The sequence below is a fragment of the Lonchura striata genome, chromosome 3 (genome assembly GCF_046129695.1).
Source record: "Lonchura striata isolate bLonStr1 chromosome 3, bLonStr1.mat, whole genome shotgun sequence".
Classification (NCBI taxonomy): domain Eukaryota; kingdom Metazoa; phylum Chordata; class Aves; order Passeriformes; family Estrildidae; genus Lonchura; species Lonchura striata.
In genome coordinates, this window is record NC_134605.1 from 10,964,692 (window position 1) to 10,991,833 (window position 27,142).

Sequence of the window (27,142 nt, forward strand, 5' to 3'; positions counted from 1 at the left end):
TTAGCTGTGCTCTATGGTGTGGAGAGTGCCTGGGGCACAGCAGTTACATGCAGGTTTGTTCAGTATGGCTTTTTATAGTCTAGCCAAGCAGAGATAATATTTGACTCTCAGTTTTGCCACCTGGCACCTGTCCTCCCACTGAATTGTTTCTGTCCCTACATGGCCTACAGTGACAGGTATCCATGTTATGGCTGTGTGTATGTGACTAAAATGTGTTCAAGAAAATATGTTTTCAAGAAAATAAAATTCCAGTATTTTTCTGTGTATTCCCACATTTTGCATTTTACGGTGTTCCCTGAATTTTAGAATATTACTTATTGGTAAAACCATGACCCTATAGTAATTAATCCAATTTCTATGTATTCTGGCAGAGACCAGAAACTGGACAACCCCATATTGGTGTGAGTAGACTTGTTCTTCACTAAATTCTGACAATGGACCTCACTTCAACAAATTCTTGCAGAGCATTTCATCCTACTACAGTCCAGTGTCTCTCTTAGGCAGAAATTCCTCAGCAGACTGTATTTAGATCACAAGACTTTATAGAATTTGAGAATCATAGTGTGTTTACCACTAGATTTCCAATGTTTACAAACATTATCCAGTTCCAATATGCATTATTTTGTTTTGTAACGAATTCTTATGTAATATTTCTGTCAGTTTTGTTCTTGAACTTTCAGATCAACTGGGCACTGCTGGAAAATGGTCACCCACTGTCTGGTCAGAGCAACTATCCCAGGACAAAGAGAGAGCAGCCTCTCCCTGTATCATGTCAGAAGTTCACTTCAAGGACTCTGCTGCTGGCTTCTGCTACAAGAAAGGCTGTCCCAAATACTGCTCTATGTTCTCTGTCTCACACGCCAGTTCACAGTCCTAGTACCCACAGATCATCTGCTTCACCCCTCCTGCAGCCTCACATGCCTTTGGGCAGTCACAACAGGAAGAAGGCATTTCAAAACTCTGTTCATAAAACCTTCTATGGGGACTTCCTTGACAAACATGCAGTTTACAGAAAAGAAGCAGTATTTTACCCCTCGGATCTTGAAGACATCACATCAACCTTTTCTTGTAAAATACAGGTATTATAATCCTCCTTCTAGAAAAAGGCATTCCTCCCCGGGCAGACCATCAATTAAATCAGCAGGCATAAACAACAAAAAGAGAGAAGGCTTGCACAGGTGCTGACATCAATGCTAAAAGTTACACAATTTTGTTTTCAAACACATCGTTTGAATCATAACTGTTTCTCACTGTGCTTTTAATCTTTCAAATTTTTAGAGAATGCACATATGAGACCACATTCTGCTCACTTTTCTCAGCAGCTAATTGAGGTTAGTATACCCAGCGAGTTACAAAGAAAAAAAGGCAGAAAACACTACTCATACACAAAAGTTGTCCTGGTTATGTGGGAATGAATAATGTAGTCAGTGACTTTGGGGAATCTTTGTTAAAAGAAAAACCAAAATATTCAACTGTCTTATGAGAAGTGACTAAGGTTTTAACTGAGAAATCCAGCATGCAGGGCTAGATAGGGTCAGTGGGCATCTGTGAATAAAACAGGAGCAGCTAAAGTAACTGATCTCTCTGAGAAACACAAATGAGACCCTGTGATGTGGAAAACGGTATATCCCAACACAAATCTGCTCTTGTGAGAGCAGAGTTCTTTCCTACTTGACTGAACTCTTGCTTTTTAGTTGGTTTACAGTCTTTCATTCCATCCAAATAATAACCTGGAGTCCAGAAATGTCCAGACAAAGTGCTATTCACTCTGACTATGGTCACAGGTCATGCAAGATTTTGTCTGGAAGTTGCACTCCATTAGTCATCTGAATTTTCAAGATGAATGGTGGATTGATTTAGGAAATTTTAGTGCACTTTAAATTAAGGGTTGCTTAACAATAGCTAAAGCCATGCATGATAGAGGAGTTTTGTATAATTCCTTAACCAACATGCCCCTTTACAGAAGCCATGCTGAATTTCTACACAGCTCAGCCAAGGAACCACAGGCATGATATATGATAGCCTTGTGCTTGATAGTACTATTTCAGTCCTTGTTCCAACCACCAAAACCTTCACTTAACAATATTAGCTGGAGAAGCTCCTACTTTCATTTGATGATCTGATCTGATTTTCTAAGTCCTCTTTCAAAACAAAAATTGTATTTTGCAGGTCCTTCTGAATAAAATGTAGTTGTATTTCTATGGAATCTATAAAGATTTTCAGTTTTGACAAAAATTCTGATTTTCTTTATATTTGCTTCCTTTCTCTCAGGTTATATTAGCTGATTTCCATTTCTGCTAACATGAACCTACCCAAAAATAATACTTGTTCATTATTTACATGAATGACACCCATGCCACTTATTTCACATGAGCTGGAATGTGATATAATTGTGATTTTGGTATAGTGTGGAATCAGATTATTACCCCTGGTACTCTGAATGGAAATAAATAATGATAATACAAAGATAGTTAAACAAATTATTTACTTTTTTATTCTTTTCATTTTTGTGGCAGAACCATGAATTGTGGACTCATGATTCTGAAATGCCACTTTCTCCAGGATTACAACTTGAAGAAGTGTAAGTAAAATGTTTGCTTGTCCCTTTTAACTATTTCTAAGCTTCGTATCAAAATATTAAAATAGGAATCTAGTGGAAAATTGAAAACATGACACAAAAGCCTATTTTCAATGGCTGTATGCAGTGAGTAGAGGGATTCTATTGGGAATAAAGGATTCAGATACTTGCTTGGGAAATGTGGGATCAGAAAGCTGGAAGAGTTTTTCTGGGTCATGCCACCCCTCCTACTGTAGGCAAACTAAATATGTTAAGACTAACTAATAAATAAACCATATTAAAATTATCTTCTGGTACCTACACTTTTTTCACTGGAACCATTTTTAACTGATTATTCACAAAAGGCATAGATCTTTTAGATTAATAAATTTATGGATTAGAATATTTTGAGAGTTGATCAACAGAATTGTCAAAACCAGTAATTTAAAAACTTTTAAGCCTGATTAGTAAAAAATTAAGACTAGTAAATAGATTAGGTACTTTTGTTTAATTACTCTAAAACCACTGCCTCTTTAGTTGTTATTGTAAACCTTATTTGTATTCTGTGTATGTTAACAAAGATGCTGACAGTTTGTGTGTTTGTATAGAGGAGTACCTTTGTTTTCTCCAGGATCTTACAAATGATATTTTGATTAGAAGTTGTTACCAAAAAGAGTAAGTGCTTTGCCTTTAATATTTATTTCTTTGAGAAATAAAATTTTGATGAATCAGAGTAAAGGATTGGTGGTTTTAATGACAGCAAAGTGCAACTCTGATTCAGCTTAATTGGATGAATACTTTTGTGACTGCACTGTATGGGAATCATGATCCAAACTGAGTAGCTGAACAGAAAATACTCTCAGCCAGCCTCATATTTCCCACTGACTTCTAGTAGAAACATGGAAATATCATATTCACTAGCCCTGTTCTCAAGCTCATTCCTTTATACAGGGTGGTGATGGATATTATTGTTGCAACTGTCTCATTCCAGTTCCCAGCCAAACTTGAGCTAGCAACCCATGGAGCCTTCCCTAGCAAAGTTCATCAGAGCAAGATTCTGTGTTTAGAGTTCTTCCCCCTCCTATCAAAGCAAAATAAATAAATGCAATTATTGCTTTCTTTGGGATATGTGCAGTCTCAAGTTAATGAGCCACACAAACGTTAAAGCTGAACACACCTCATGCTGCTGGTGTCTAAATGCAGCAACTTTTTCTGGGCTCATGTTCTGCACATTCTAAGAGTAAATCAACACATTTCTAATATTTAGAGAGCTGTGATAAACCACAGAGCTCTTTATAGCCCTGCTAAAAGTGCCAAAACTGGGTGCCCCTTTCCTAAGCAATTTCTTGTCTGCTTCTTAACTGGAAGAAACTCCTCCTTTGATAGAGGATTTTCTCTCAATGTTTAAGATTTTAAGTGCTTGATGCTACAGAGTTGCCAATCCCCCAGAATCAATCCATCTCAACCTGACACCAAGGTATTTCTTTTTCAATTTAGAGGATTTGAGTTAAAATTCTTAAGACTCTTAAAAAAAAAAAAAAAGTGGCCATTGACACCATGTTAGTGTTGTTAGTTTGTTTTCTGAGCAATCAGTTAAAGGAGTTTCCCTCCTTCCTTCTAGGTATTATAGTTTTCAGACAAACATAAGGTCCAAATTAGAAATAAATTTTCTGGATACACTGGGAGAACACCAGCAAATTTGAAAGGCACCAATTAATTTACGTTGAAAAGGTCACAAAGCCTGGGGTCAGCCCATAGATACATAAAAAAAAGTTAAGGATCTGTGTGTTTGTGTTCCTGCTCAGGCCTGCAGGGTGAGAGGACTACTCTGCTGGCTTTAGAGGGAGGTGGCTTACATACTGTGTACTCCTCCCTCAAAAATAAAGTTTACTACAAATATGTGGAAAATCATCCACTGTTCTTCTCAGGTTGTCTCTAAGAACTTACTTGGTCTGCAGAAGAAAAGTGAACAATCAATAATATCCTTTCATTTTAAAGCACAAGATGAGTTTCTAAGTAGGATTTATGTCTAACTAAGAAAGAGACACAACTAGTGGCCTTAGCTACCCTGCAGGATTAATACCATAGACACATTTTAAAGTTTTCATTTATTTAGGCCAGTATTCTGCAGATAAAGCCCTCTCAGTTCTAATATACAGTATAAAACCAAACAAGCTCTGCTGAGCCCTCCAGCTCGTTGCAGGCATTGCTGGAAATGGGTTAGATTTAATTATGATTGCAGAACCTGGAGACCTAATTTCCCTAGTCAGATAGGTCTTTATTTTTAGGAATTCACACATCTTTTGCTCATAGCTGATCATGGCTCTAAAAATTTATTGAGAGAACTTTCTGCAGATATCTGCCTTTCCCTAGTACACCTATTAAGCAACCTATGAGCACAAAAGTCCCTAAGAAGTGTTTCTCTAAGAAGTTACAGAAAAGGAGACCCAAGAACAAAGAGATCATGCAAATGACCTTCAGAGTCCAGAAAGTGTTGGCTAGAGGCAGCTCCAAAACACTCTTTGAGCAGCACCACATATTGGACAAAGGAAAAAGAGCTATAAATGAATCTAGGAGGCTGCTTGCAATGCTGTCCAGCACCCCAGTACCCCCAGCAGTTTCACTCAGTCAATCTGGTGGAACAGAACTTGGCAGTGGCAAGAGAGACTTAGGCCCCACCAAAACATAGAGGGGGACTACTACATGGTGATGGGGAGCACCAGTACTCCTATATTTTTTTATTAAAAGTAGAAGAAATTAGAATTATATACACAAAAGTCTTTACCTAACATAGTTCCTACCAAACAGCATGTACTTGGAATGAGAATATCCAACAACTATAAAATGTTTAAGATTTTAGTTTTTAAATCCACTTACAGGATGGGGAGGGGATGAAGGAAAAGTGGAAGGTTGGGATGTATTTTAAGTGATCTGAAAAACAGGCTGGGTAGTTATTTTTCATTTTGAAAGTATATGGACCTTGAACAGTTGAGCCTTTTTGCACTGATGTTCCTTTTTCTTTTTTTTAAGGGCATTAGAAGATGTATTTCAAATGCACATTGAAAGTAAGAGGTATAACCTTGATGAGGTGAGCAAAAAACTTCTGACATTAAATATTCTGTCATCTCCCGTAGAAATGCTGTACATCAATGCTGAGCAACAATTTATGGCAGATCGACTACTATGCAATTTTAATAAAAAGCAAGGAGAAATTCCCCCTACTAAAGCAGTAGTAAGGGTGTTTTCCACGGAGGGCTGGTAAAGAGAGATTTTTCTGTATATTTTTCTGTATTGCTCTAATAATGCTTCTAAAAGACAGATAATGTAGTTAGCATGCAGAATAGCTTTAATTACATAAAACCTGTTCACAAAGAACACTTGCTGCTGCATTTTTTTGCTGTGACTGCAATTTTCTGGAGTAGACCAGCAAAATAGGCTTGGAGATTGTGACTAGATCCAGTAAGAAGACTTTGCAATTTATTAGCTTGAATTTGGGAGTTTGGTCACCAGAACAAAGTGTAAAATTCTAAGTCCAACATTAAGGCTCCCCAGGTGTTGCCTGCTGAGAATTATACACCTCAAAATGCTTGTCTGGACATCTCCCACACCAAGAGGGAAGAGGCCTGTGGAGAAACAAAAATAAATACCAGGCACAAATACACAGCCACAGTCCTGTCTCTCCTGTCTGCAAGTCTGGCACCTTACCTAGGATGAGCAAAAGCACATTTGACTGTGTTAATCCAGGGTTTAGAGCCCTCTCCTGAGAGCAGAGCTTATAAGTGCCCTCTGAAAAAACTGGAAAGAAGACACTGCTTTCCTTTTAAGAGTTATTTGCAGAGAAAGTGGTATTAGTAGCATTGCCATTGTCTTTGCTGTTATCCCAGTTTGGTTGAAGCACTTCCCATGAAATGGGAAGGCAAATTCCAAAAGCTGAGAAGACCCAAATCCAACACCTCATGAACAGATGGTCCAACTGGGATTTTGAACTAATTCCTCTAGGTTAAACTGTAGGAGCAAAATGAGGGACATGAGCACTGCAAACTGAGGCTGCAGCACTGATTTAAAAGGCACTAAGTCTTTCTGCTTCCCAATAACTGATAATATAAATTTCTTCTTTACAGACTCTGAATTAAAGGGAAAAAAAAGAGATAAAAACACATTCCCAAGGGCCTGCTGCAGAACTGTGGGCTCCACAGAGGGTGCAGGAGTTCATTCACAGCCTTCCTTGCATTGCATGCCAACTGCTAATTGGAGGGGCTCTGCCCAGTGCTCAGGGCTTGGGGCATTGGGCTCTTTCATCCTGCTCTTCTCCTATGTCCCACAGGGACTGAGCCTGCTAATTCCAGCCTTGAGAGGGATCTGATGCTTGAGTTCCACTCTAGATCTTACCTTAAAGGCCTCTGCACAAAAAGACATTTCATTGGGTCAGATGATCCAAAGGTTCAAGGACTCAGAGATTGCATTCTAAAGCTCATATTGCTGCAGCACACTCAGGTGGGAACTCTTCTGAGAAACTGTCAGAGATTGGCTTTTAAACAAGCTACCGTGACTTATTTTTTTCTGCAAATTTTTAACCATTTAGCATTATACTTCCTTCAACACTAGGCATGTGGGAGTTGCACGATTTGCGCATTGAATAAACAACAACCAAATGAATTATAAAATAATTAGAATGCAGAATGTTATTTTGTCTTTTCAGGTGCTACAATTAGGCAAGAGGTGGTGTTTCGGTAACTAGTTGCTGGACTGACAGGCAGTAGGTAGAAAAAGTGTTTAGGGAATGATCTGAGTTGAAATTAGTGAAATTTAAATTGGTTTTGTGGGGAAAAAATCAGCAGCTGCACCTCAATTTGAGAGGATATGTATTTTACATCTGACTAGAGGATGCTGAGCATATTTGTAAGGTCAGCTGTTGCCTTAGAGATAGAGCTGAGAGAAACCTTAATAGGAAACTGAAGGTACATGATTGCTTCCAGAAGGATGAGTTTGTAAGCAGTAGCAGATTTCCACTATGTCCCACTGCAACATGTTTGATATCTAGGAACACATTGTTCTGCACCTGAGTTGAGCTTAAGCCTGGTGTCTTCCCCTTCAAAAAAACTGACTAAGAATTTTAAAGAAACTCAGAAGAGGGGAATAAAATTTAAAGATTATTTTAAGTTTATTTTTTACGACAACCGATGAAAATATTATTATTAATCAAATATTTGCATGTTTAGTCATGCATCAATGAAAGGAAAAAGAACCAAACTACCTCTGTATAATAGAAGAATACAGCACACACAGGAGAAAGAAGTGTTCTTTGGAAAGGTTAAATATGAAGCATAAATATGTAAGCATAACTTACACCATGAGAAGCTTGTGAGCAATGACATTTATTACACCAGGTACAATTCCCACAAGAAAAGTAATGGAAGCTGAATCACTTTGTGGCTTTTAAAAGTGAACTGACCAGTGGATGGAAATGAATTTCATAGCAAGTGGACTTTTGTCCTACAAAAATTTGGTTTTCTCTTTTATTTTGTTGTCTTCAAACTTCGTTTTTTTTTAAAAAAAACCCTCTTTTTATTTCCTATCACTGCTTTCTGGACCAGACAGACAAAATAAGAAGATGGAAACACATATCAAGGTCTTTGCAATGCCTTTTTTTTACCCACACTGGATGCCTCAAAAATTGTTATTTGGGTACTTCCTCCACTGGGCTCTGCTTTTCTGTGTACTTGCTATCCAAAACCAACACTCTCCTCTCCAAGTTCTTGCTGGCATTTGCTCCAGCACAATGTCTGAGATCTGTTCCCTGAAACAACCACCATGTCGTTCTACTGCCTGCTACACATCATGAGGGTGCTTAAAGCCACCCAAACATGTTGGCTGACCATATTTGTCCACACACCACATCCAAGCAATCCTCCCTACTTACTGTGGAATTCACTGCTCTAGAATCTGCAGCCTCTTCTCCAGCTCTCAGAAAGAGTAGCACCGTTGCTTTTCCAGGGAAATGGTCACACACTCAGTGGGATGTTACATGGGGACGGAGGGAAAGAAGAATGCAATTAGTCACACTCTTTCACTGCCTCGGCAGTCTGCATTCAGTGGTCTGCTTAGAAGACTTCAGCTGAGGGCTCTTTTCACCTAGCCAGCTCTGGATATTCAAACATTCTTTTATGACTGAGCATAATAAATTTTTTTTTCTACCACACAAATTAAGAAACTGAAGAGTTTTTCACAGAGGAAACAGGTTCCCCCATTTTCTGTAGTAATGAAATAGTCTCCACTCAAGAAAGCTTGTAAAAATTGTCTAGACAGTTGAATTACTCAAATACACCATCGCTTTTATGCCTTTAGAAGTGCAAGGATGACATATCTGCTTGCAGAACCTGATCCATACTCAGATACATTTCAAGAAGCTATCAGTTCCATAAAAAATATTTCATTGAAAATAAAAAAATGCTGATCCTTGCTAAGAGGTAGAAGTAAAAGGGTAGCCCATATAATCCAGAAAAGTGGAAAATGTACCTCCTGGGTTTGAGATGGCCACTGAAATGGGTCTGTAAATGCATCATTTCAGGAAATTGATGGGAAACTAACACAGCACTTGCAGGGGTGAGGGATCCAGTGCCCATCAGTCTTCCAATGAGCAAACTGTTCCAAGTAACTTATTTCTGGGAATTTTATAATATAAAACCAAAAGCTTCTGAAGACACAAAGTAATATCTTACACTTGTTTTATGCCTTTGCTTTTAGGAGGATCATAAAGTGTTCATTTTGAGAAAAAATACAGTGTAATGATACCAAAAGTTTTATCTCAGATGAGGGGAAGATGGAAGACAACTGGCATCCTGCAGTGTTACCAAACATTTCAGGGCAGGAACATAGAGCAGCATAGGCAGCTGAATATCGCAGTGGTGTGGAAGACCAAAAGCTGCTTTATTCAACCAAATAAAATAATTTCCTTTGATTACCATGCAAGTATGGCCTCAGTGATGAGGCCTGGCAGAAAGTGTCATAGGGTCTTTCACAGCCATTTGTGGAAACGTCTATTTGTACATTTCTACAGGAAAAAAATCCCTCTTTTTGATGTACCACACCTCAGCACTATCTTGAGTCACACTGAAGCAGACACAGGAGAAAGCAACCTCTGCTTAATCCCTGGCACTATTTCCTACACGTCCTTGGCTCTTCCCTTCTCCGAGTGCCATGCTCTTTCTACTTAGCCCATCTGCCTCATGGGATTGCCTAAGGAGGAGACACATCACAAACGACTGTGGTTTGGGATGCTAATGCAATAATTAGCAGCTTAATCATCAAAGCAACTTACAAACAGTCCCTTTCAGCCCTGTGCACTGTTACCACTTAAATACAGCATTTTGTAATGGACCATAATTAGATACTGCACATGGGAAAGTTTTAAAAGTAAACCAGTAAAAATGAAAATGACTGCTCTGAGATGAGCACAGGACCCAAGTTTATTCTTCTCACAACAGAAAATGTCAGTCATCTGGTATGTGGAAACTTTCTTCCAAACTAGTACTGACCCAGTGGCCCCATCACAGGCAGAAGCGGAACTGTCCTGTGAAACAAGTTCTCTTACCCACATGACTTAAAGTAGGAATATTCTATCTTGGCAAAATTTTAGAAATTCCAGCATGAATAGTTTAATTTCAATTTCTTCAATTGGATGTACTAATTTCACTGCCTGCTCTGGCCATTTATACAGCAGAGCTCGTCCCATTTCAAGTGGACATTCAGTGGTGTGTCTGCAGGGACAAACACCCTTTTCTTCAAGTAGCCTATGTAAACCAGTTTCCAAACATGAAGACAACTGGAAAACTGGACAAGTACTACCCAAACCTGATTCATTTCCCTATCAGAGGACACACATATGGTAGATTCTTCACACCTGCATTGGTTACTTTGGCCACTGAAACCAAGCCTAACCCAGACGATGATTTATTTATAGGTCACCAAGCTTTAAAATTAGGTCTAGAGGGGAAACTCTCATAGGTAAAACACACTTTTGTAAAACTAACACTCACCTAGTTAAACACAGGTAGCTCAGAACTGTGCAGGTCTGGCCACAAACTCTCACACTTCCTGGCCTTCCATAGCCTTGGCTGCTATACTGGATTTTTTCCTTTTGCTGAAGGTTCACCTTATCAGTCAAGTCAGCAAAACAGAACACAGAAGACATAAAATTACTTTATAATATTTATATTTACAAAGAGCAGCTCTGCAGATAGGTTTGAATAACTTTTATATTCATTCAGAAATTTTTGTGATAATTTCTTTAGAGTCACGGAAGAGGTTTTAAAGTTGGTCTTTTCACTTTCTTGAGTATTTTTTAATGTCTATCACAATACATTAAGAGCATAAACTTAAAAGAAAAAAATGCTGAATACTGCAAATCTCATCAGTTTGACAAAGCATGTGCATGAAGAAATTCACTGGATTTATATCACAAGGAATTTGCTCCTTCTTTTCTGAACACTAGAATTCTGAGCTACAAAAGTGACTTCTTTTGAAGTACTTTGCTTCCAGCTTATAGAGTGTCCATTATCTTAAACATATTTCAACAGAACAAGTAATTTTCTCTTAAAGTGGTCAAAATAGAATCCTTGTTGTAATGACCTTCAAACTGAACCAGAGTCTTAAAATTTTCCCAGTAAGCTCCACAGTCTGCCCATTTTTTTCCCTTTCTGTGTGACAGCTGCCAGACTCCATGCCATGCATACCCACAGGTCTTCCTCCACAGAACAAAGAGGCCATGATGATTATCACCTCTTAGTAAAGCAAAGTTCAGTGATGGTGCTCTAGGAATGCTAATTGATTAAACTGCAATCCATTTTCCCCTAGATTCATTCTGACAGTGATACTAATAATTTTCCCAGTCTTGAGCAAGTCAAAGCACACTGGTCAGGTGCTCTCAGTCCACTCTGCAATCATCTGCCATACAGAATCTACTCTTGTACTTTCCAAGATAGGTGAACTGTTTGCTTGCTTACTAACTACCTGCAATCGAGACTGCGGATTGTGCCTTTCATCACCATTTTCCCTTCTCCCAGTATGATTATACTGGATCACAGATGTTTTTTAATTCCAGTGGTCTTGGCTCTTTGTAAGGCTGAGATAGAGAAACATAATGGGGTCACAACAAAATATGAAAAAGCACCTGTTTTGCTCCAATGAATTTTGAATGTTTAAGCTGGTGTCTTATCTATGAAGTACTTGAGCCCATAGTAGGCATAACCTTCATCTACATGCAGTCCCAAGCTATGATGTAGCAATCTTCCACATTATTCTCACACAGAAAAGATTAATTTGCTGCTACTTTATGCTGTATGTTCCAAAGGAGCACTACTCCATGGGAGCTTATTGTAGGCAGGCACTTCCCATAGAACATACTCCACCAAAAGAAGTAAGTTAACTTTCTCTTAAAGGTAAGAGCCAAGTGCTTTCTAGCAGTTACCTGCATTGCACGTGCCTAAGACACCTCTGTAAAGGCACAGAAGTACCACAGATGATGCTCAAGCACTGCTCATGCTGCCAACAGCTGTGACCTGCAAAAGAGGTTCTTGTTTCCAGCCTTTTCTGGTATTTAATGTAGATGGAAACTGCATCTTCTAGAATGGGATTCTCCAGGAGAATTTAGCTAAAAGATAGATAATCTAGCAAAGTGGAAGATAACTGCAAAATTCCTTGCAAATGGAAGACAAAGTCTCTAGGACTTGAGTGAGCTAGAGGAAATAAATGAATGAGGTAGTGGGAACAGAAGTGAAACACCTACTTAACTGAAACCTCATTTCAGTAGTTTTCTCCAGTTAATTAAGTATTGAGGAAAATGGATGCAGAAAGGACATTTTAAAGCAATCAAGTACTGCCAGAAATCAAACCAGCAATTTGAAAAGAGAACAACACTGCTCTCTGGCATCTGACAAAATAAGATATTTGACAGGGAACAATATGTGCAGTACTGGTTAATTGGGAGGCGAGGAGAAGAATAATCATAGCTGCATTACTGAATTTATAGAAGTCTCTCCAGTGTACCACAGGGACGATGTGAATTTGTGGAATCCTCCTGCCTGCTACAGCAAGCCAGCAATCACTTACATTCCCATCAACATTTTTTTCAATGTACCCTAGACAGCAATGCAGAAATAGCAACTGTGGTGGCTGAGCCCAGGAGAATTGCCTTTAAAATTACTGTAAAATCCCCCACTTTCCTCTACTGATGAAGAGATATTGGATAAGAAACAAGTGGGGAAAAATTAACACTTGGTCTCCTATGCTAAAGCTCATCAGAGCAGGGTAAAACCCTTTCCCAGTTATCTGAGTATAGAATATGGCTATTCCAGCATCAGTTCTACAACACGGTAGGTTGACTGTGTGTTTGTGCAAAGCATCAGCTTTAGAGCAAAGACAAGACCTTCATTTCCTTCTCTTTTACTTCTAAGCTGTAGCCAAGCACCATGGGAACTCAACCCATTAACTCAGTTACATTTTGGAAGCTCTGGCAGAGCCTATTGTCTTCCCTGCAGCTGGTTCACTGACCTTCCATTTTAAGCACATTAAAATGATGCTTTCAACACAAGAGTACTGCTTTGTCAAAAATGTCAGCAATAGGTATGGAGACACCTGAACAAATCAACTGTTTGGTACCCTTCCCAGTCACACTTAAAGCAGTGTAAGGGGATGTGCACTTTGAGGAAGATTCTTATTTATATTCCTTGATTCATGTGTTTCAGCAGCAGATTTACTGACCTGAAGATAATATCAGGAGCTACATACCAAACATTTACATAAAAAGAGAAGTAAAAGAGCAGCTGACCAAGTTAAACAAGCAGTGAAGCAAGTAGGAGATCTGCGATTCACAAAGTAGATTCTTTCCTCTGTAATTGCTCACAAGAAATTGAAGAGAAAGAAAAATCCCTTAGGATGAAGTATCAGTCTTCTCCATTATTACTTTTAGCCTCCATGATCGGAATCTAAGGCAATTATGTTAGTTCAAACTATGCTTCCCCTCACAAAAATCTTCTTTCTCACTAAAAGAACTAAAATCTTCAATCCCTCAGAACCAGGCAGTGCCTAAAACCACACATAAGTTTAAATATCAACAACAGTGCTAAAAACAGAGTATTTTTCAATTTGAGGTCAAAAGAATACAGAACACTTCCCTTTCTCTATACTGAAAAAAAAGAATTGAAGCAATCCCCAACCACAATTAATAACTTCCAACTTCCCATTTTGCCTCTAGAAGAAAAAAATTAGTAGTCAGATGTGGATACACAGTCTTCATGAAAAAGTCAATCTTCCTTCACAAGATCAGATGTATTTACACTGTATTTTATGTGGTACTCAGCAGGCCACCTAAATAAAGGAGCCCTGAAATAAAGGAACCTCTGTATCCAGCACAGAGCAGATTCTCACTAAGCTTCCATCTGTTTAATTTATGAAGCACAGAGCAGAAAAGCAAAATACAAAGAGCTGCTGATTTTTCTATGCACCCATCAGACCTTTCACTGAAGTATTTCAACAGCTGTATTGTCAATAGAGATCATGATTTGTCTGCTGTTAAAAAAGCTTCCAGGAATAAAACCATGCAAAAAGCCAAACAGATTTAGCTGCTTCATAGCTACATCCTGTTTTTCTATGTTCCACAGTGTTTCTGAACTTGACACTGAAATAACTGCTTGGGAGTGCATATAAGTATGTCAGAGAATATGCACACACACGAATATATAATATTTTATATATATATAAATATATATATATATATTTTTTTATATATATATAAATATATATATATATATAAATATATATATTTTTATATATATATATATTATATATATATATATCTTATATATATATATATGATATATATATAATATATATAAAACTATCTACCTATCTATAAATGTTTACAGAGATCATCTCCTATCTCCTGTCCCTAGAACTATAGACAGACTAGTCCATATATCAAGCAAGCTCACAACATTGCCTTTGAATACTGAAATTGCAGTCTGCTTTCACCACAGTCCACCTTGCATCCAGTTGTCAACATCGTTAAGTTCAAACAGCTGTTTTCAATTGCTGTTTTCTGCAGAAAATTACTGGCAGCCTTTTGTAATTTATGGCTATTTAGGATAAGATAGCCAAAGCAAAGGGAGGTGGAATCATTTAAGGGTTAGACAGCTGAAATCTCAAGGAGAAAAAACAAGGCACCTGAAACTTGTTCTGGGACAAATCTGGAGCATCCTCTGGCACCTGGGCCTTGCAGTGGCATGGGGTTTTTTTTTCCCCTACAGCATTTATGTTGTTCAGCAATGTTACCCGGTGTAAAGGGAACTTGTTTGGCATGTGTTGCACGAAGTTCCCCATTAGGTGTTTGTTGCACTTTTCTCTGTCATCACTTTCAAAGTTTTAGGGCACTATTTGCTTTGTTGTTCAATACACACTTCTGAGACCAGACACGTTTGGATTCATTGCTGCTCTCCCTGGTATTTTTCCTTCTCCTTAAAAGTCTATTAATTTGAATCAACTGAAGGGCACACACACAAAAAAAAATCAGCTGGATAGTGAGAGTGTGATTTTTTTCAGCTCCATCTCTCCCTCCCACCAGCCATCACTGGATGTAGGCACACAGTGATGACTGGGAGTGGGGCTGTGGCAGAGCCTCATCCCTAATGGGCTACAGCTGTGCAGGACAGGTGACCACCATTGAAGGGAATGAGGCATTCCATGTCTCATTACTGAGACACTCCCGTGTCTCTCTCTGTGCCAGGCACTGAGCAATCACAAAAGGGTAGAGAGGGCACACAGGTGCAATGCATGTAAGATGATGGGTATAAGAGGTTGTGCTGAAGACCAATAAAGGGCTGATGCTTGAACTCTTCTTTTGTGTCAGTTGTACCCTGTACAGTGACAACTGGATGAGCAGACTCTTCCAAGTGGTCCCAGTGAGCCAATAAGGGTAGGAATGGCAGCACTGTCCCCAAGGGTGGAAATGCAGGGCAGTGCAAAGAACTCATGATCACCCCTGCAGCCAAGGGTGCTACACAAGTCACGGCAGGATCTGACATTTCAAACATTTTAAATTATAACACCGGAGAGACCAGTTAAAACATTGGACATTAATAACAAGAATCCAAGAAGAGCAGCTGACAAAAAAATCTCATTTTATATTTTTCTTTCATTACTAGGTAAAAATGAGAAGAATAGTTCAAAGTCTGAAGAAAGAACTGAACATCACAAACCACCCAGACCCTTCCATCAGCTGTGGGGGAACATGGCAGAAGGATGCCAGCACTCCTGCAACATGCTTTTAATGTACAGCTCTGGGCATTTCAGGGAGCATGCAAAACCACTTGGGACAGCAAACTAGATTTTACAGCAATTATAATGTAAACCTTCGATAAACAGGAAAGTGAAGAGATCCAGCTAATGCATCTTCCTGTGATGTAACACAGTATCACTATGGCAACAACCAAGTTAGCATGCTAAAAACAATAGTAGAGCACCAAAGACATTTTTACAGGGACTTTTACAGTCAGAATAGAAAGCCACAAACAAGTGTACTTTCATTCATTACACAGAGATGACAAAACACATCCCATGCAGTCCTACTAGGAATCCTGATGAGGCCCTCTGATTTTTTTGTTATGCATGTTTGATATACATATAGGTTGGAAATTATGCTCTTGATAAAGCTTCCCTGTGTGCATTGTGACCTGAAGTCTCATCAGTTTGCAAGGGAATGTAAAATATGAAGTCCTACTTTCAACAGATTCAGGCATTAATCTAAGACCTTTTTAAAATTTTAACGTACAGCAAAATATGTACATACCAGTACTCCAATACATACTAGACATTGTAACCTTTCAAAATACAAACATTTCACACTTCATGAAATATAAGGCTTATAAAATACAGATGCAGGCTTGTAGGAAAATATGTAAACAACTAAAGTCTCAATGCTTTCTTTTACTGATGATAATCACTTCTTTCATTATAACATAGTTGTTCAAATTTGTCTGGTTAAGATTAGACAGCTTTCTAAAGATAGATGTTTTTCCACACTCTCCTCCAAGTGGGACACTTTTCAAGGCATCAGATTAAAACAGAAAAACAATGATTTGGATAAATAAAACACACCAGCTTTGTTTGGGTTTTTTCTATTATCAGCTACTAAAGCCTCTTCATACCCATGCTTCTATCTCAAGACACTTCATTTTTTTTAAATTGCTAATTCCACAGATGATTCATTTCTCAAGATACAAAACTTGATCTGAAATAATTTAGCTTTTTTGAGCTTTGACAGTATCCTAACATAAGATGAGACAATAAAATGCACCCTTTAAGATGGGTCCCTTTCAGACTACAAGGATTATTTTAATTACCTAACACTTGAGTTAACAAACAACTTGATATGCTTAAGAAAAAGCCAAAAGATCTACTGCTGTGACCCCAAGCACTGGCATATCTAGTTACTGAAGGATAGTTTGTCTGGCAAGATTTTGATCTTTTGAACAATGAAAAATATTTTCATTTGCCTGATTCTGTTATACATATTTCATACAAATGTTGAATTTCTTCAAAGATGTTTTGGTTTGACTGATGAGAAGCTAATTTTTCTCCTAAACTGACTGCATCATGACATTACTGTAAGAAAGGCAGAATAATGGTGTGTATGTATGTATATGTAAAAAAGAGAAAACCACTCTGCTCTGAGAGTGAAACTAACCATGAAGTAGAAGGTATCCTTATATTTTGAAATTTCAGCTTGAAACATAAATATTGTCTCTTAGTTTAAGTAATTTTTTCAAGGTGTAGAAAATGCTATTATGCACTTTTGTTGAAAGAAGAAACAACATCTTTCTGATACAGTAACAACAATGTGAAAATGCCTGTCTGCTGTGTATCTTGGAGCTTTAGGGCACTACTGTTCAGGAGCTTGATTTCTCTAACACCTGGCCAAGCCAGATGAGCATAAGCTATATGAATTATCAGCAAGTTATTTCTGCTTAGGTGTATAATGACTGATGTGGCTGATGCCACTCTTTTTTATAATGTTGAATTGGTCTGTGCTGCTGGGCAAGCCCAGTTAGACCTTTGAAATTCACAAGCTGGGATGAGCATGAACATTCATTTTTGTAATGAATCATTCTAAATTCAATTGTGTGAAATGAATCCATGAACTGGATGGAGTTATTTCTCTTGTACAGATGATACCAGAATCTTATATGCTATTTCTAGAAAAGTCACTGTCATTTGATATCTCAAAGATCTTTCCTGAATGAAAATGAGGTAACCTAGGGCATTCCACATAGACATTTCTTGACACCTGAACATTTCCCAGCACATCCATTCTCCTTACATCACATACAGGTCTTCAGTGATTTTCATAGAGACAGATTTGAGGCTAAGAATTGTCAAAGTGAAGGGTGATCTCCAGCAGAGCAGCAGCCAGCCATTGCTGGTAGAACAAAAACAAATTTGTTGTTATAGGGTCCTTTCTGTCCTGGTACAAAGCGCTCACTCCCATCTTACTGAGGCTTACTGGCTGGCCAAGGGCCATTTGGCAGATGTGAACATCCACATAAGACCTTCAACTAGGGAAGTACATTGTCAGATGCTTAGTTTCAGGGAAACAGGCAGTCCTCTTTGGCTTTGTTTGAATCACGTCTCACCGCAAATTTGCACATTATTCCATCAGGAAGAAGGGATACCAAGACAGAGAACACTAGCTAGACCTCTACACTGTATGCACTTTCTGTCAGGTTCTATATTTTTGTCTTGCACTTAGAAAGTAAGTTACTGCTTCATTTTGAATCATCCAATACTATTTGCCACACTTTTTCTGGAAATTAGTATTTTTAGATATTTAAGTAAGTTTATTTTCCATTTTGTAGATCAACCATTGGTACACAAAAATGACAACAATTAACTACATAGCAAAATGCAGCCATTTTTTCTATGTTTTAATTTTTTAACAGCTTTATAAAAAAGTATTTACAGAAAATTCTACAGTTACATCTAAAAGAAGGTTGTAGCCAGGTGGGGGTTGGTCTCTTCTCTCAGTTAACCAGCAACAGGACAAGAGGACATGCAGACTCAAGCTGCAGAAGGGGAGGTTTAGGCTGGCCATTAGGGAGAAGTTCTTCACAGAAAGGGTGATTGGGCATTGGAATGGGCTGCCCAGGTGGTAGAATCACCATCCTGGAGGTGTTTAAGAAAAGAATGGATATGACACCCAGTGCCATGGTCTGGTTGACAAAGTGATGCTAGGTCATAGACCTCAAAGGTCTTTTCCAACCTAATTGATTCTGTGATTCTATAAAAAGATCAATTATGTGTTCACTATTATTTCAAAACTTTGTATGACTATTGGTATTAGTAAAGATTCTCAAAGAAGCTCTGCAGAATTCATATACTGTTATTCATTGCAGAAGAGAAAATGGTGCCCTCCATATAGCTGATATTTATTTTACAAACTGGTTTTGATCACCAGTTATTCTGAGTAGTGACTAAGGTTTACTGCACCTTACAATTTTCTTTTTGCTCATCTTGCTCAGATAATCCTTGTTCATTTAGGGAATTTTTTGCTTTGTGCATTGTACAGCTCTCCCTAGCATTATCAGAGAGAGGTTTTGGGGATTGTTTATGCAGGCAAAGCAGTGACCTTGATGTAGAATTCATCGGTGGAAAAGCTTGGGACTGCTGCTCATCATTTTCCTGTAACACAAACAAAAACATCCTTGTTTATTGTAATGGAAAACCATATTAGCTTTCTGCCTTGGGTCGAAAGGCTTGCTGCAAAAGACTAAATATTGGGAATTTGCTAAAGACATATTGAAAGCAGAAAAACATATTTTTTTAAGGCACTTATCACTCTGAATACACAACACAGTGAGGCTTGATAACTCTTGTTTTGTTGTGGTATGAGATGAAATATCTGCTATACTGCTGGCAAGCTATTTTCCAGGAGCAGAAAAAAGCTACACAGGGAACAGACAGTACTAGTAAGCTGTTTACGAAAGTAGCTGGTATTATGTATCAAGAGCTGTATTTAATATTTTCCCTACATATTTTGCAAACATAAAGCATAGGTGTCACTTTTTTTGCTGACATCTGGGCAGAAACCATTGCTTTCACATTTTGACCGATGTGCAGTCAAAGCACTCAATTTAAATTCTATGTTAAATTCACATAGAAAAGTGCATAAATTTGCATGTGAACATGACAGCCACTTTTTAAACACCTTGAAAAATTTGAAACAGTTTGAAACTAGGTATTTGAAATAAAGTAGATACAAATACCTGTCAAAGAGAAGGAAACAAGGCTTATTTCACTTTTAAAACAAGACACACCATTTACTGCATTAATATAAATCATGAAACAACACATTTTAATGGTTTCAACAAATGATGAAACAATATGAGCAATTCCTCCAGAAATTCCCAGATGTACATTACCTTGAAATAAAACACACGCATTCAAGCAGTGTCCAAGAGAAGGGCACAAATTCCTGACACTGATGACTTTTGCATATTTACACTTGGGGGGAACAAAACCAACACTGAAATTTTAATTACTGCAATCTAATTGAAGGTGAGGAGTAACCAGTCCTTGGACCTAGACAACACAAGTTTAGACAATGAGGAGGAATGTTTGGGAAATCCTTCAGTTAAATGAGAAAATATTACTGATGAATTGTTACTTGCTATAACCCTGACTATGGTCAGCAAGAGCCAACAACAAGCTTACACCATGCTGGCAGGTGATTACTACACAACTTTCTGCGACTGAGGCTTCCTTTCTTTTTTACATTACTCAGATTCTTTACAAGCAACACCATTTGTTTCTAAGGTTATAGGGAAACAGACATGAAGGAGTATAAATAAAATTTATTGGCATCACTTAATGAAACAGTAATAAAACACAGACCTCCAGGCAATGTCTGTAAGAAGCAGCAACTCTTGGCAAGTAGGGTAATTATCCCTTGAAACAACATACACAAATTCAGTGGATTCACTCTCACTGATTTCCTATTGCTGTAGCTCAAAAAAATTACAGCTCCGATCCGATTTGTCTTCCCAATGGTGCTTTCTGGCCTCAAAAGCTATACATCCACTAAACTATGTGGCATTTGCCTTTATTTACTTTTGGTATTTGCCAACATACTTTATGTGCTAATACAAAATAACTGGATTTTTTTAAAAAAAGAAAGAAAAAAAAAGAAAAAACCCAAAAAGCTATGTGTAAGATTCTGCTGATTGTCAAGAGAATACTTTCATGCCTGGCAAACTGGAAGGATTTTTATCTACTGACATATTTCTGTGTAGCCCTCATACAAAGAGCTACTAATAACTATTCCCTTACTGCTTAACTTGAGACAACATGGTTACAAACTTCGGAGGAGGTTTTGGACAACAAAAGGTTTATTTCTGTCCTAAAGTTGGAACAATTTTCTATAATCTGCAAAGCATTTGCATCATCTTAGAACACATTGCTCTGATACATTGTGAAACATTCAGCAATGTGTCTAGTAATGAAAACACAAAGCTAATGTAAACCTCAGTTGCTAACCTTTTTTTAATAACAATCCCCTTTCAAAACATAACTCTGTAGTATTTATTTGTTTTGATAACATCCAAATCTGGTAAGCATGACCAAGCTGGTCTAGTGGAAGGTGTCCCTGTCTGTGGCAGGGAGGTTGGAATTAGCTATCTTTAATGTCCCTTCTAACAGAATCCACTCTTTGTAATCCAAATGTTCCCTATTTACATGTTTAATAGCCTCTCAAATATCTGTACTTATTCTAGAAATTCCAAGAGCTGTTTGCACAAAACTTCAAACTCAAATTCCCAAAGGTTAGTCTTTTTTGGTGGTTACTTGCTCTACAACCTAAGAAGCCACAGTATAAGGAATACCTGCTCTTTAATATACATAATAAGAAATTGAAAATATACCTGTATTGAATTTACCTTTCTCACTGGCTGCTCCTATGAGCTAACAAATAAAAGCACATTAACAATTTGCATATTGATACTTTGGTAAGACCCATGTCATGTTTCAGTCATTCAGTATTTTTGATCTTCTCTCCACTCTACTGTTGAGGAACACAAAGAATGAGATGTCCTCAAATTCACTTGGCAAGATGAATATATTTAATGAGTGCATTAAGTCTTCCCCATGACTTTCATATCCAGATATAATTTTTCCAAGTTACCTTTTGTGGTTTGCTGCCACCAGGTGTCAAACAGCAGCGCTCACCAAGATGGTCTGGTCTGCACTTCTCCGAGTCCTGTGTAGGCAAAGGCCTCTTCTCGCTTGAGGAAACCAGATGGGGACTGGATCTGAGGTGTAGAGTTGTTCTTCGTAAAATGTAAGGGCTGACCTTGCCACTGGGGATGTCAGCAAACCCTGAAAAACAAACAGCTTCTATAAAAACCTAAAGCAATCACACTTCCTCAAATGGATTTCTTTTTTCACAATAGGAATAAAATAGCTGATTGAAATAAATCATCTGTTCCATTGGAGAAAATGGAACAAAGATTGCTGAACAGATCTTCCATATTCCAAAATTCAAATGCAAAACTTGTATATCACAGAAGAACCATTGAATTACAAGAGCAATTCTATAGAAAAATAAACAAATCAAACAGGTACATTATTATGTGGAGAGAAATTTCAAACTGAAAACCAGTACTGGTTAATTCATGATACCATGACATGATACCCTTGATTTTCTCTTTGTAGAACCATTTATGTAGAGACTGTTTATTATCTCTCTATCTAGCCTAAAAGTCAAACATGAACTGACACATTTGTCCTCAGAACAGGGCTATTTTTAGAAGATACAGAAATGCTGGTAAGAAAGTGAAATGCAAATAACGTTTAGCTTTAGAAATCCTGACTTCTGGAAGTGACCAAATTTGAGGCTATTCAGCATCCTTATGGTTTGTCCTTTAATTATGGCAATTACATTAATTATAAAGGGCAACTTCATAGGTAGTAGAACTTACAAGATATTTTTCAAGCCCTGATTTGTGTAGTCTTCTCAGTTACCCTCTGCTGCAGTGAACCCTCATATGGAGTACCAGGCTGCCTAATTTCATGGCATTCATAGCAGACAGAAAGTGAACTCTCATGAAGATGAGAGTTAATTCATTAATCTTCTCATGAAGTTTAATGTCTAACTGCTGTGAGCAAGTCAGTTTCAACTAAGGGAATTATAGTTGATTTAATGTTTTGCAAATTAACACACTTTTAATTACTGGTATTGAAAGAAATAAAAGTCCACAAATAAGTAAACAGTTGGGGAACACACATGGGCTTCCCTGCAGACACCACTCACTCCTCCCTAGTTTCTGATCTTCGGTTGCCTCAGTGCACACTACACCTGTAAGTGAGGTGATGGAAGCACAGGAGACTGCCAGGACCACTTAACTCTTAGCAGAATGGGAGTTATTAATCCAATAGAAATGTGCTCTGCTGGTCTAACACCGGCACTCCACAAAAGCTAGCTTGGCACCTATTGCCACATGTCTCATTGATTCCTTTCACCTTCCATCACTAGCACCAAAAATGTTTGCATTGTCACCAACTTAGAGTGAAAGCCATTCAACAAAACAAAAGAGAAAAGCACACCTGCAGTGCTCAGAGAATATTTGCCTTTACAAGACATAAATACCTTTTTGCACTATTTCTGGAAGCCCATCCAGCTCACAGTCTTTATTGTCCCGACCCTGCATATTTTGAGAGATATCACACTTCCTTTTCTTTTTCAATGAAGTCTCTGGAGCAGGAGATCTTTGTTCTCCATTGTCTTTCCTGCTGTCTTCACATCTTTGCCTTTTACTTGAAAGCTTAGTAGTATCTTCATCTGACCTTCTGTCTTTGACAGAGTGTTTGCTCTTCTGTGTTAATGACTTCTCTGAATTCAGCAAAGGAGTGCTGACAGCATCACTTACTCGCTGTTTCAGCTGAGTACTCAACAAACTGACTTGTGTTTTTAGCATCTCATTTTCTTCCTCTAGTTTATGGTATTTAACAATGAGAGAGCAATATTTCTCCAAGTTCTCATTTGCTTCTCTGGTCTTCACTTCTATAGATTCCTGCAATTCTTCCAATTTTAACTTAATTTCTTCTGTAATGGCATTATCATCAACATCTTTCAAAGAAAAACATGATTATTCATATAACTAACATAAAAGATTCATATGTAAAAATTTATAATGCAATGGCCATGCATCTTTTAATTACACATTTTATAACACTGCAACTATAAAAAAAAAAAACAACTGTGAAACAAATTCAGTAATATGATAGACATAATAATGTCCTTGCTAAATAGAGCACAAATATACAAATTTTGAAAAGAATCCTTGATCAGTGCATGGGGAAACATTTCCCCTCTCATTTTGTAATTTCTGAACACTCCATTTGTACCCTTAACTTGCTTTAAGTATCATTTACAATACAGTGCATCTCATGAGGTGAGCTAAAATATTCATAACAAAGCATGAGAATCAGAGGAAAAGCTTGCTGGAAAATGATAAAACAACTCACACACAAAACTTATTTAATAAGAAAAATAGCCCTTTTCTTCAAGTCACTAACACCAAAAATGTAAGACTTAATATATTTATTCTGAACCTAGTGTTCTGAGTAAAGAAATAGCACCATAAGAGAAAAAATATTAGCTAGGTTTTGAAAATGTTTGACATTTGCACTTGTAACTTTTTATCCTAGTTAAGAATCATGCTCTGTACTAGAGCTGCATATGCAAGTGGGCATTTTAGGGAACAAGAAAGTTTTACAGATTAATGCACCACTAAGAAAGCATTAAGACAATCTAGATTCAGTTACCTTCTTTATTATGCTTTGCCATTGTCAGATTTTCCTTCTTTAGCAGCTCATCATGTTCAGCTAGTTGTTTCTGCAACATTTCCTTTTCCTGTTCCAGCTGCTTACAGGATTTTATCCACATCTGCACTTTACTGTGGGCATATTCATTTTCCTTCTTCAGCTGAATTATAATGTTACTATTATCAGCCTAAAAAATAAGAAATTCAGTTCTTTTACCAGAAACATAATTCTTCCTTTTAAACATTATAATATCAAGTGGAGTTATAGAGTCACTGAAGTTGGAAAAGACCTCCAAGACCATTGAGTCCAACCTTTGACCAAACACCACCATATCAACTAATCCATAACACTAAGGGCCAACCTTGAGTTGTTCCTTCAACCCTTCACTGGGCAGTCCTTTCTAATGCTTTACACTGTTTTCTAAAGGAAAAAAATTCTTCACAATAATGTCCAAGGTGAACCTTTTACCATCCCATCCCAACCAAATACCACTCAGTGAGCACAACTGGAAGCCATCTCTGCTACACTGACACTGCCATGCACACATCCCACAGGACTTTATCCTTGGACTGCTCTTATTAACCAAATTAACAGCACAGTGGAGAGCCCTAAGAAGAAAGAACCGTTGAGCAAAATGGGCATATTGTAACTCAGTGTTTGCTTGCATGTAAATTGAATTGACTGTTTCTCCAAGAGTGCATTTATAGAGACACTAATTCCTCAAGTGGGAGTACCGAGTTGGAGCCAGAAATCAATCACAGACAAAAGCAACACCAAAATAGACCAAAACCACCCAGGAAGCAACGAAAACGCAGGGACTGGATTATTGGTGTAGAAGTTCGCTATATGGACAGTGAAGCTTCACCTGTGCTACTAAAAAGCAAACCAAGAACATGGAGAGCTGTTCCCAGTTATCAGTAGCTCACAGTATGTGGAGCTCATATTCCAGCATACCTGAGGACAATTCTGTCAGAGAATTACACTAGTTAATACCTGTAATGACAATTCTATATAAAATGGAACTGAAAAAGCTGAATCAAGAGCAATCTATCAAGACTAGTGCTTAGGGATAGACCATGGTACATTTTACCATCAAAGTAATCCACAAACACAAAATAGAGGCACTGCAAAGTCTCTCCGAGGGAATTCTAATCACATTTTAGCTCAGCTGCAATGCTCACTGTAGTCAATAGACTGCTGTGTTTAGGTCACAGAAACCAATTCTAGGTGATCTCAGTCATGGCACACAGAACAGAATTTTTCTAATGCATATCAATAGTAACAGTGTTTTCTCCAGGCTTTATGTTCCCTTTAGTGAAACAAAGGCTGTACTAAACAAGCAAAGTTCTGGAGCACTGGTTCCCAATCCTATGTTTATTTTACTACACAGTGTCTGGAATCTCATGTAATTGGTCATACTTAAGGCTTTTTCTTACCTTAGTTTTTAGGAGCTCTCCTAAGGATTGATTAGCTTCTTTAAGGGAATTATTTAGCTGTTCTTTATTTGACTTCAAATGCTCAATTTCCAATTTTTGTGAGCTGATAAAGTGCTCCAGTGAGCTAATCTTCTCATGACAGGTCTCAATTTCTACTTTATTCTAAGGAAAGAAAATATGCCTAATTACTATGATACCAAAAAGGACACTGAGTTTTATTTTAAAGATGTACATAACAGCGTATCACAAACCCACAGGAATTCCATAGCAAATTTAATAATTATGTTTTAAGGAGTTGAACATTGAAAGGACAATTTGTCTCAAGTACACATTTTGAATACTAGAATCTTGCCTCTAAGAAGACTGTCAGAAAAAAACCCTTACATATAGCACATCTTACAAATGTATTTCCAACAAGTTTGTCCTTATATCCTGAACTGGTTAAACTTTCTTCCCTCTTCCTACCAAAACAACCATTTCCTGGATTAAACATACTGTTGCTTTCCCTTTTTCAAGGTTATAGTCCTAGTGAATTTTTATATAGATTAAATTCCTACTGAGTTGTGAGATAAATTCATGTTTTAGAGCTCATCATATGGAAAAAAGTTAACACTTACTGAGCTCCAAGATAAGTATATGTAGATCTTGGAAATATTGTTAGGAAAGATATATTTTTTTTTTTTGTAATAGGATCAGCAAAATTTTGTAAAATAGATAGAACTGAATTAAAAACTCACAGCACTACTCTTCCTATTTTCTGGCTTACCTTTCGGTTTGCTTCTGTCAGATCATCCTGATGCTCTTTCTTTGCTTGAAGTAGTCTGTCTTTGTATTCTGATATCTGTCTTTTAATTTCACATTCTTTTTCTTGAAGTTGATTCTGGACCATCTCCAAACACCTGGCCAGTTCATTTTTTTCTGAAGTTGTTAGATGCAGCTGAATCTGTAAATAGTAATAGTACATCCTTTGGTATTTGGAGTTATCTCAATGGAGAAAGAGTTGACCCATTAAACAGCCAGAGAGATGCCCTGGACTCCCACACAAAATAACTTGAAGAAAAAATGTTTAACAGTGTAATCAAAGAAAAGAACATCTGAACACAAAAGTAGGACAAGACACAAAGGAAGGTTCTCTTAAAAGAAAACAAGTGCAAGTTTTCCAACAGCATTCAATCAAGCAGCACTGCCGAAATCAAAGCTTAACCTCTCCCAGCGTTGTTCCCTCAGAGTTACTTGAGAGGTTAAGGGTCGCTTCTTCACCCTATTTAAGATGACAAAATTT

The 27,142-nt window shown here is 37.7% G+C and overlaps 1 protein-coding gene and 1 pseudogene across 1 annotated transcript in view; one reads left to right on the plus strand and one right to left on the minus strand.

The window, feature by feature from the left end:
- Positions 1–15,879, plus strand: part of LOC144246084 (spermatogenesis-associated protein 7 homolog) — a 34,959-nt pseudogene extending 19,080 nt beyond the window's left edge.
- Positions 15,880–18,908: 3,029 nt separating this feature from the next.
- Positions 18,909–27,142, minus strand: part of CENPF (centromere protein F) — a 34,017-nt gene continuing 25,783 nt past the window's right edge. Inside the window, exons 15-20 of the mRNA XM_031504520.2 lie at positions 26,627–26,803; positions 25,861–26,022; positions 24,425–24,611; positions 23,247–23,726; positions 21,783–21,976; positions 18,909–19,285 (exon numbers count right to left, since the gene is read on the minus strand). Coding sequence (XP_031360380.2) covers positions 19,085–19,285; positions 21,783–21,976; positions 23,247–23,726; positions 24,425–24,611; positions 25,861–26,022; positions 26,627–26,803 — 1,401 coding nt within the window. The 3' untranslated portion in view covers positions 18,909–19,084. The remainder of the gene's footprint in view (positions 19,286–21,782; positions 21,977–23,246; positions 23,727–24,424; positions 24,612–25,860; positions 26,023–26,626; positions 26,804–27,142) is intronic.